The sequence below is a fragment of the Bos mutus genome, chromosome 17 (genome assembly GCF_027580195.1).
Source record: "Bos mutus isolate GX-2022 chromosome 17, NWIPB_WYAK_1.1, whole genome shotgun sequence".
Taxonomy (NCBI): Eukaryota; Metazoa; Chordata; class Mammalia; order Artiodactyla; family Bovidae; genus Bos; species Bos mutus.
The window spans coordinates 138,316-148,101 of NC_091633.1; the positions used below are offsets into that span (position 1 = coordinate 138,316).

The 9,786-nt window shown below is 64.5% G+C and overlaps 2 protein-coding genes and 1 non-coding gene across 4 annotated transcripts; 1 reads left to right on the forward strand and 2 right to left on the reverse strand.

Annotated features, from left to right (window-relative positions):
- Positions 1–248: 248 nt before the first annotated feature.
- RANBP1 (RAN binding protein 1) lies at positions 249–6,852 on the reverse strand. Of its 2 annotated transcripts, none has more exons than XM_070385646.1 (6): positions 6,736–6,852; positions 3,951–4,087; positions 2,514–2,671; positions 1,185–1,313; positions 821–886; positions 249–493 (listed from the first exon to the last, which is right to left on the reverse strand). In XM_070385646.1, the coding sequence occupies exons 1-6, from the start codon at positions 6,805–6,807 to the stop codon at positions 378–380; spliced, it is 678 nt and encodes a 225-aa protein (XP_070241747.1). In that variant the 5' UTR covers positions 6,808–6,852; the 3' UTR covers positions 249–377. The 2 variants fall into 2 exon arrangements, with proteins under 2 accessions (XP_070241747.1, XP_070241748.1); XM_070385647.1 differs by lacking the exon at positions 6,736–6,852 and adding an exon at positions 5,023–5,222.
- LOC138991519 (small nucleolar RNA SNORA77) lies at positions 671–792 on the reverse strand. Its single transcript, XR_011467499.1, has one exon. It is a non-coding gene; the product is annotated as a small nucleolar RNA SNORA77 (small nucleolar RNA).
- Positions 5,439–9,630, forward strand: TRMT2A (tRNA methyltransferase 2 homolog A). Its single transcript, XM_070385644.1, has 12 exons — positions 5,439–5,731; positions 5,850–6,385; positions 6,582–6,690; positions 6,879–7,060; positions 7,187–7,301; positions 7,394–7,509; positions 7,581–7,692; positions 7,969–8,091; positions 8,247–8,322; positions 8,814–8,930; positions 9,038–9,134; positions 9,229–9,630. Exons 1-12 carry the CDS (start codon positions 5,708–5,710, stop codon positions 9,458–9,460), a joined length of 1,839 nt encoding a protein of 612 aa, XP_070241745.1. The 5' UTR covers positions 5,439–5,707; the 3' UTR covers positions 9,461–9,630.
- Positions 9,631–9,786: the final 156 nt, after the last annotated feature.

The following is a 9,786-nucleotide window of genomic DNA, read 5'->3' on the forward strand; positions in this document are numbered from 1 at the left end:
CCGGGGCACACCGAGGGCACCTGGTGGGCGTCCCCACCCCAAAGCCGGGGCAGAGCGAGGGGGCGGCGCACACACGTCCTGCCTCCGTGCAGGTTTCAAATGTGTTGTTTATTCGCTATTTTGATGACTATAAATAAGTGTTTCCACTATGGAAAAGAAAGTTAGCACGGTACATTCTCGTGACCAGGGAATGGATTTTCTGAAGTTGTCTTCATGAGGGCAAAAACTTGGAAAAAAAACAACCTGAATGTTGGAAGTCAGTTCTTTATATAAAGTCCCTTGTAAAAACAAAACAGAATAAAAACAAACCGAAAAGAAGGCGCAGGGCAAAATTAAAAAAAGAAACGGGGAGACGGGGGCAAGGTGCCCGGGGCGCCTCACTGCTCCTCCTCGACTGCCGCCGGGGCCGCGTCCTGGGGCTGCTCGCCCTCCTGCACCGATAGCGCCTCGAGCTTCTCCACCACCTTCTCAGTGCTGTCATTCTTGCCGGACCCTGGGGGACACAGGGGTGAGGTCAATGGGAGGCGCAGCAGCCGGCCGTGCCCCAGCGTCTCCAGGCGAGCGTGTGCCCGGGACTCTGGCGGCAGAACAAGCCCAAGCAAGCAGGCACAAGCACCTCCCCAAGCCCCCACGGCCCCAGGGAGACACAGCCAGCCCACCCCCAGAAAGCACCCGTGTACCGGGGTAGCTGTGCTGCCCGTAACAGGGCAGAGGTCACAGCCCCCGCAAGTTCCTGTGGCAGACGGAAAAAGCACCCGCCTGGGGCTGCGGCTGGGTGCAGAGTGAGTCTGCAGAGCCCCCACCCACAGGCCCGCGGCACCTTTTTTTTCTTTCTCTTCAATCTCTTTCCTGCATTCTTCAAACTTCGTCTTAAATTTCTGTGCATCTGCAGAGATAAGAGAGGTTGCCCCCAAAGATCCCTGAGCAGCAAGGGGGACACAGTCCTGGAGGGTCCCACGGACACCCCGCTCCCATCTGGGCAGCCCATCCTGCCAGGCACTGTGCTGGAGCAGGCCCCACAGAGCAGAGGCGAGGCCGCCTCAGCACCAGGCGGCCAGCGACTGGGTGCCACGCTCGACAACACCAGCGAGAGGACGCCGCAGCCCGGGGAAGGCAGGCTGGACACAGCCCTGTGAGCGCGGGCCTCCCCGGAGGGCCCCCCACACACGTCCAGGCCCACTTACTCTCGGCGTTGAGGAAGCGGATGGCCAGGAGCTCCTGCTTGGGGCACTCATCGGCAAAGTCGGCATGGGTATTCCAGACCCAGGCACGGTCGCTGCCTGCGTTCGGCTTCAGCTCCATCATCGGCGTGACTGGAGGGAGAAGCCCCATGAGGACCGCATGGCTGCCAGGCCGGCCCCCACCCCGACCCCTAAAGGCCCGACTAGAGCAAAAGCCTGGTTGGGGCTTCGCCAACCAGGCCCAGACAAAGGCTTGTGGGTCTGGATCTTACCCAAACCCCTGAAAACCCCGTGTCCACTTAAAAGCAGGACTGTCCTGAATCTGGGAAGAGGGCAGCCATTCCCTGACCACGAGGACACCTCAACAAGGGTCTCCAACGCCACGAGACCTGTTCACCACCAGCTGCCATGGCCCTGTCCCTGTCTGAGCAGACCCAGGGCAGATGTGGACCACAGCTGGGCAGGCCCAGCCTTCCTGAACAGGGTGCCCACCATGTGGCCAAGTCCATGCCTGGCCACACATCAGGACCCAGCCCACAGCAGGCAGGGCTGTAGCCGAAATGCATAAGCCACAAGTGGGGTGAAGGAGACCCACCACTCTCGGCCTTGCACTGCCCAAGGACATCCCAGGGAAAGAGGCCTCTGGAAGTGGACACCGAAGGCCCATGACTAGCGTGTACACCACAGAGATTGAGCCACATCCAGGAATCTGCGTGGCCACCCATCCCTCAGGCCACGCAGGGACTCAAGGAGACCAGCTTCCCAAGAAACGAGTGCCCCACGGCTATACTCGCCCCACGTGCCTGGCAGAAGTCTCCCAGGACCAGCCCCAGGAACACGTCACGCTCAGCACCGAGACCACTCATCCCAGCCCAGACTCCCGGTGAGCCCACGTGCCTACCAGGCACTCAAGGCCCGTCTCTGCCACCACACACCTACAGGCACACCAGGCCGGAAACCCGGTGACCAGCCAGGCTCTGAGAGAAGCAGGGTCAGGGAAAACCCCTGGGAAACACCTCAAACTGGGCTGGAGAACAAAGACCAAGCCAGAAGCGACAGGCGGGGCGGGGCGGGGCAGGGCGGGAGGACCTCGGAGCGCGGGCATGGGGGTACTGGGAGGCCCGTCCCCGCCTGTCCAGCCACATCACCCTCCCGGGCCCTCTGGTTCCTGCCGGGTCACCTGTGTGCCGAGAGCCCCGCCCCTCACCCCGCCCCCTGCAGTGATTGGTGTAGATAGTGAGGGGCCCTGCTCCTCGCCCCGCCTACTGCAGTGATTGGTACAGATCTCGCGGGTCCCCGCCCCCTCGGAGGCCCCGCCCCTCCCCCGCCTACTGTAGTGGTTGGCGCAGATCTTGAGGGTCTTGTCCCTGCGCATGAGCAGGCGGATGGTCCCCTTCTCCTTGTGCTTCAACAGCTTGACGTCCCCCGTGCCCCGCTCCTTCCACTCCGGAAGGTCGTTCTCTGAAGCAAACCGGAACAGCTTGGCCCGCCTGCGAGGAAAGCCGTGGGGCGAGGCGTTAGGCGGGCATAGAAGGGACGAGACCGGGTCTACACAGGAGGCCTCGCCAGACATCTCTGCCTTTTACTCCAGAACTGCAGGTCAGGACATCACCAGAAAAGCGAGGAGGCCCAACGAGCCCCAGCTCCTACACGAAAGCCTGACGTTTCACAGGGCCCACTGCACTGCCGGCCGAGGCGGCCATCACGGTGCGGGGGCTCCCTAGCGCCACGGATGAGGGCAGGGGACAAGGAGCCTTTCCTCTGCTGGGAAGACAGGCTGCAGGCCTCCACTCGGGGCACAGGTTCTGGGCCAAGAGCTGGCCTTCCCACCCACAGCAGCTCGGCCATCTGCCTCGCCAAGGATCCCAGCTCTGCCGGTCCCTTTCCTGCGGAGACTACTCTCTGCGCCACACGAAACCAGCAGGGAAGCAGTGAGCCCACGAGGAGGCCCCTCCCGTTGGCCCGGCCTCCCTGGGGAGGCTGGGAGGCACAGACGCCCCTCCCACCCCAGGCGCTTAGGACTGGTCTCAAGCCTCCCGGTCTTAGAGGAGAGGTCACAGTGCTGGTGATCCCCTATGCTTCCCTCCTCTGACCCACAGCAGAGCACTCAAACCGTACTCTGGTGTTTCTAAGGGAACTTGAAGCAGTGGAGAGTTGGCCCTTCCGTCCCTCCCACCGCCCAGCGATTCCCACTAACTGGCAGCTGTGTCTCCCAAGGCCCCGTGTCATGCGGTGCCAGCACTCTCTCACAATCACCTGGCCACACAGCTTCCGAGAGTGCTGCTTCAAGGTGCGTGGCCACCATAACATCTTGTTGAAGGCACCAAGATCACAATGATTTTTTAAAAATATAACTTCAATGACTAGCCACCCACCTTTTATCTGTAATTCCGAGCATCATTTCATACATTAAAAATACTAAATCGGAAATTCAGGAGCTTCAAAGGATGCCAGTGTCGAAGAAAATAAGACAGTGTTGGTAAAGACCCGATGCTCAGCCAGACACGGGGCTGTGGGAGTCTTAAAGGCAAGGTGGCAAAGACAGGGGTCTGTGAAGATGTCAACTGTGGGCAGAGTGGGACAGGCCTCAGGGCAGTGTGGGTCCCAGGGGCCAGGAAAGAGTGTATTCAAGAGCAGCTCAGTCTCAACATGGGAGTAACCATCACAAAATTCTGTGGTTAAAGGTCAAGCCAAGACCTTAACACCTGTAAAAAAACCACTTTCGACCTCACAGTGAACGTGCCTACTTCTGAAAAGACGCCAACTTACATTTTAAACAGTTCCTCTTCATCTTCTTCCAGCGTTTTGATTTCTTGCTCGGGAAGAGAAACTATTGGCTCAAACTGGGGGTCGTGGTTGGACTCATCAGCATTCTCGGTGGAGGTGTCGTGGTCCTCGTGGGTGTCCTGCAGAGGCGGGTGGAGACGTGAGTGACCCTTCTGGCTGCGCCAGACCCCACCAGTGCCCAGAGCGAGGCATTCCCACTAGTGAAGGGCCTATCACCCTCAAAGCCTTTCTCCAATCTGCAGTGAGCCACTAGACTCCGATATTTTCTTTCAGATGCAAGACACCACCTCAGATTCCCCAAACTCTCCCGTGCCCCCGCACTTCATTTGTAAGATGGGAACGCAGATACTGCCACGTGCAGATTAAGGGCACAACAACGGGGTGGGGGGAAGGGCCTCGAGTCGATCACTTCTCTTACAAAGCCTTTTTTGAGTTTTTACTGGGTGAGAAAAATCTGTGCTCTTGCTTAAAAGTTGCGGCGGCGTGCTACTATGTATGCAGAATTCAGTTCTGCCAACTTTATCTCGGTTGCTGAAATGACGCGTGAAAATCAAGAGTATTCACGCAAATAAAAGCCACAGAGTTCTGATCCAGTGCGGAGGACTAACTACAGGGCACAAAGGATCAGGTTTTGGGTTGTCTCACGGAGCACGTGGCTTGGAGATCCATAGCCCCAGAGGGTAAGACGCCCGAACTAAGCTCCCCGGCTCGGCCCAGGAACGCAGGCCTCCGCCGGCCACTCGGCCGGACGGCAACCACCCCCCCCTCCCCAGCCCAGGTGGCCACGGGCCGCCAGCCAGGCCGCGCGGGCGCGGAGGCGAATAGCGGCTCGCGGACCGGCACCGGATGAATGGGGAGCCGAGTGGGCCGGCCGCGTCCGCGCGGGGGGCCGGCGGCGGCCAGGGGCGGGCGCGAGGCCCGGCCACCCCAAGGTCACGCGGTGCGGCGCCCGGGCCCGCGGGCCGGCAGGGGTTGGAGACGACGCGGCCCGCCCACGTGGCTGCCGGCGGTAGCGGCCCCAGAGCCCCCCGACGCCCGCCCCGGCCCGGCCCACCTTGGCGGCCGCCATGGGCGCGGCGGCGGCGGCGGCGGCGGCGGCTCGGCGGGCTCGGTCGTCGCGGGCTCCGCGGCCTCTCGGCGGCTGCTCACAGGTCCTTCCTCCGCGTCTGGCGCCGGCGCCTCCGCCCGCTCGCTCGCTAGCTCGCTCTTCCCTCCGCCCCGCGACCCGAACCCCGACCCCTGACCCCGGCGGCGGGAAACGCGCCGCGATTCAAAACCGGCGCAGCTTTATTGGGCTTGGGCGGCGGACACTCGCATTGTCCGGCCCGCCCCGCGCTTCCCGCCAAAACGCCCGCGGCGCATGCCCGGCCAGCCAGGCAGGCTGGGAGGGGGACGGCTGGGGAGCACACACTCCGGGCGGCCCTCGCGCGCACTTCCGCCCCACGGCCGCGCGCGCGCGCCCCTGGAGCTAGAGGACTGGACTGCGGGGGCGGTGGGGGGGCGTCGAACTGCGCGTGGTGATGACGTCGCCGGAAGCGGGGACGACAGAGACGCCCCTCCTGCCCTGAGCACGCCGGCGGCCTGGCGGGAGTGCGGCGGGCCCGGGGAGCAGGCGGGCGGCGCAGCGCGTGGCCGAGGCCCGGCCCCGAGCACCGCGGGTTCGCGTCCCGGCCCCTCCCAGGCCGCAGCCGGACAGTGTGCGCTCCAGGCCCCAGGCAAGGCGACGGACACTGCGGACGATGGGGGACGAGCTAGACAGCGAAGTATGGTGCTGGGGAGCCGGCGGGGTTGGGGGCCGGGGCGGCGATGGGCTGGGGAGGTCGGGGCGGGGCTCCGGGCGCGCGGGCCGCTGCCAGTTCCGCGCCTGCCGTCTGCACGCAGGGCCCGGCGCATGTTGGGGACCCCTGCCGGGACGGCGCCGAGGCGCCTGGCCCGCGGCGGGAGGAGGAGCCGGCAGCGGCGGCCGGGCCCGCGGGGCCGGGGCCCTACGGCTACATCCGGGCCGGCCTGTTCACCTCGGAGGTCTTCAAGCTGGAGCTGCAGAACGTGCCGCGCCACGCCAGCTTCAGCGACGTGCGGCGTTTCCTGGGCCGCTTCGGGCTGCAGCCCCACAAGACGAAGCTCTTCGGGCAGCCGCCCTGCGCCTTCGTGACTTTCCGCAGCGCCGCCGAGCGCGACAAGGCTCTGTGCGTGCTGCACGGGGCGGTTTGGAAGGGCCGTCCGCTCAGCGCGCGCCTGGCCAGACCCAAGGCTGACCCCTTGGCCAGGAAGAGGCGGCAGGAGGACCGTGGGGAGCTCCCCGCTGGCCCGGCCGCGTGCGTCGCCGACGTGGTGACCCCTCTCTGGGCCGTTCCTTACGAGGAGCAGCTGGAGCGGAAGCGGCAGGAGTGTGAGCAAGTGCTGCAGAAGCTGGCCAGGTGAGTGTAGGCGCGGGCATCGCGGGCTGGGCGCTGCGTTCGCTCAGCCCGCTTCCTACACCTCGCACACAGGCTCTTAGGGAGCTAGCCCGGTAAGAGCCATGTGTTATGGCTCAGACAGCGGGGTCCTGAGCGCCCCCGGGGCCAGGGGGATGGGGTGTTTGGAGCCCCACCACCGCCCCTCCTCTGCCCACAGGGAGATCGGGAGCACGAACCGCGCCCTGCTGCCCTGGCTGCTCTCACAGAGGCACAAGCACAACAAGGCCTGCTGCCCCCTGGAGGGCGTCCGGCCCTCCCCCCAGCAGGTTAGGCCTTGGGGACCCGCTCTTAGAGCTGCTTCTGGTTCTCACCAAGCACCCGTTGGTTGCCGTCGGCATGGTGCCCTCAGCTGCCAGGCCCGTCGGGGAGCCTGGGCCTCGCATCACCTCTGCACTGCCAGTGTTGGACGGTCAGAGTGAGAACCGGCATCTGTTTCCATTGGCCCTTCCTGCAGACCGAGTATCGGAACAAATGCGAGTTCCTTGTTGGCGTCGGCGTGGACGGGGAAGACAACACAGTGGGCTGCCGGCTCAGCAAGTACAAGAGTGGGACATGTGCCGTGGCAGCCCCCTTCGACACAGTGCACATCCCTGGGGCCACCAAGCAGGTGGTGAGGGCGTTCCAGGAGTTCATCCGGTGAGGTCACTGGCAGCCTGGGATGTCCAAGGCGGTCTGAGAGCAGAAGATGGGGTCCAACCCGGGAGGGGGCTCTGGTGGTGGGGCTGGAGGACACAGGCACTCAGGGCCCTCTGGCTCCCTCAGGTCCACTCCCTACTCGGCATACGATCCGGAGACGTACTCAGGTCACTGGAAGCAGCTGACCGTGCGTACCAGCCGCCGCGGCCAAGCCATGGCCATTGCCTACTTCCACCCACAGGTCTCGGGCGGGCAGAGTGTGGGAGGGGCGTCCAGGCTAGAGTGAACTTGGACACAGTCTCACCAGCCCTTTCTTTCTACCACCTGCTTCAGAACCTGAGCCCGGAGGAGCTGGCGGGGCTGAAGACATCTTTGGCACAGTACTTCATGGAGGGGCCAGGCAAGGCCAGTGGGGTGACCTGCCTCTACTTCGTGGAGGAGGGACAGCGGTCAGTAGTCAGGATGGCTGGGGCAGGGGTCCACGTGAGGGCTGTGAATGAGCGCTGTCTCGTGCCCACAGAAAGACCCCCAGCCAGGAGGGCCTGCCTCTGGAGCATGTGGCCGGGGACCGATGCATCCGTGAGGACGTGCTGGGGCTGACCTTCCGCATCTCCCCCCACGCCTTCTTTCAGGTGGCCGGAGCCTGGGCTCAGGAGGGCGATGGGGTGGTGGCCGTGGAGCAGAGTATCTGGGGGGAGCCCAGGCCCACTGGCGGGGTCTGCGGTGCCTGCTGCTGCGGGGCCCGAAGGGCTTGCGCTTGGGAGGAAGCAGGGTGCAGCAGCACTGACTGAGCTGTGTTCTTGAGCCAGGAGACTGGGAGGGGCCCTGGGGTGCCCAGGGAGTCGGAGGCAGGGAAGCGGTGAGGGAGTCAGGCGGAGAGCTACTCTGACGGCCCGGTCTGCACACAGGTGAACACTGCTGCAGCCGAGGTGCTCTACACGCTCATCCAGGACTGGGCCCAGCTGGACGCAGGCAGCACGGTGCTGGATGTGTGCTGTGGCACGGGCACCATCGGCCTGGCTCTGGCCCGGGTGAGCCCCACTGCGGCGGCCGGGCGCACCCCCAACACCGCTCCTGTCTTCCCCCTTCCTATCTGCTGTGTGACCCCACCCTGTACCAGCCCCTCCTTCACTGCCCCAGGACGCCCGGGCTGGGTGCTCATCAGTCCTTCCTGTCTCCGCTCCAGAAGGTGAAGAGAGTCGTGGGGGTCGAGCTGTCCCAGGAGGCCGTGGAGGACGCGCGGGTGAATGCCCTGGACAACGGTGAGGGCCAGCAGTGGGGGGGCAGCCAGGCGGCCATGAGCCGTTACTGCCCGCGTGGCGTGGGCCCCACTGCAGACCTATGGTGCACCACGATGCCTGGGGCCACCCCGCTATGCTAAGTCCCTTCAGTCGTGTCCGACTCTGTGTGACCCCATAGACGGCAGCCCACCAGGCTCCCCCATCCCTGGGATTCTCCAGGCAAGAACACTGGAGTGGGTTGCCATTTCCTTCTCCAATGCATAAAAGTGAAAGTGAAGTCACTCAGTCCTGTCTGACTCTTAGCGACCCCATGGATTGCAGCCTACCAGGCTCCTCCATCCATGGGATTTTCCAAGCAAGAGTACTGGAGTGGGGTGCCATTGCCTTCTCCAGGGGCCACCCCGCAGGGAAGGGCTTTCCTGAGGCATCTTGGTCCCTGGGCTCTGGGACACAGGGTGGCCTGGCGGGCCTGTAGGAGGCGCCCCGTGACACAGCTGCCCTGCCCCTTGCAGAGCTGAGCAACGTGGAGTTCCACTGTGGCAGGGCTGAGGAGCTGGTGCCCGCCCTGGTGAGCAGACTGGCCTCCCAGCAGCTCGTGGCCATTCTGGACCCGCCCCGCGCTGGCCTGCGTGAGTGGCAGCCTCCCCAGGGGCTGCTGGGAGGCAGAAGGCTGCCCAGGGGCCTTTCCCTCGGGGGGCTCCTTGGGGACCCCCCGTGAGGCTCTGTGTCTCCCCAGACTCCAAGGTGGTCCTGGCCGTGCGCCGGGCAGAGAACGTCCGGAGGCTGCTGTACGTCTCCTGCAACCCGCGGGCAGCCATGGGCAACTTCGTGGAGTGAGTCTGGGGTCGGGTGGGTGGCTGGGTGCCCGGTTCACCCCTGCAGGGGACCTGCCACACCCACGCACTGACCATGCTCTGTCCTGTACAGCCTCTGCAGGGCCCCATCCAACCGCGTTAAGGGTACTCCCTTCCGACCGGTCAAGGCTGTGGCTGTGGACCTGTTCCCTCAGACCCTGCACTGTGAGATGCTCATTCTGTTTGAGAGGGTGGAGTACCCTAATGGTGCGGGGGCCCTGGAGCCCCAGAAATCTCTGGTCCAAACCCCACCAGCACCCCCAGGTGACACCCCACCGGAAGCCAGGGTCTCCCCCGCTTCTTAGGGGCTGCGGAAACCAGCCTTCTGGAACAATGCCTGGACTGCCACAGGCGGAGCCTGGGGTCCTCAAGGCCCGCCTGGGGACAGCCAGGCAGCAGCCACAGAGGCCACCAAGCCCGTCCCTCACCCACAAACGAGCCACAAGGGCCAGAATAAACAAGTGCGGAACTGCCAGTGTTTGTGATATGAACCTGGGGGGCAGGCCCCGGAAGGCACCTCAGAACTGGGAGTGGCGCTTTCAGCACCCCACAGCCTGCGCTGCTCAGAGGTGCAGGGCCTGGAGGCCCACCACACCCCACGGGGCACAGAGGGCACGGTGCCGAGCCCCCA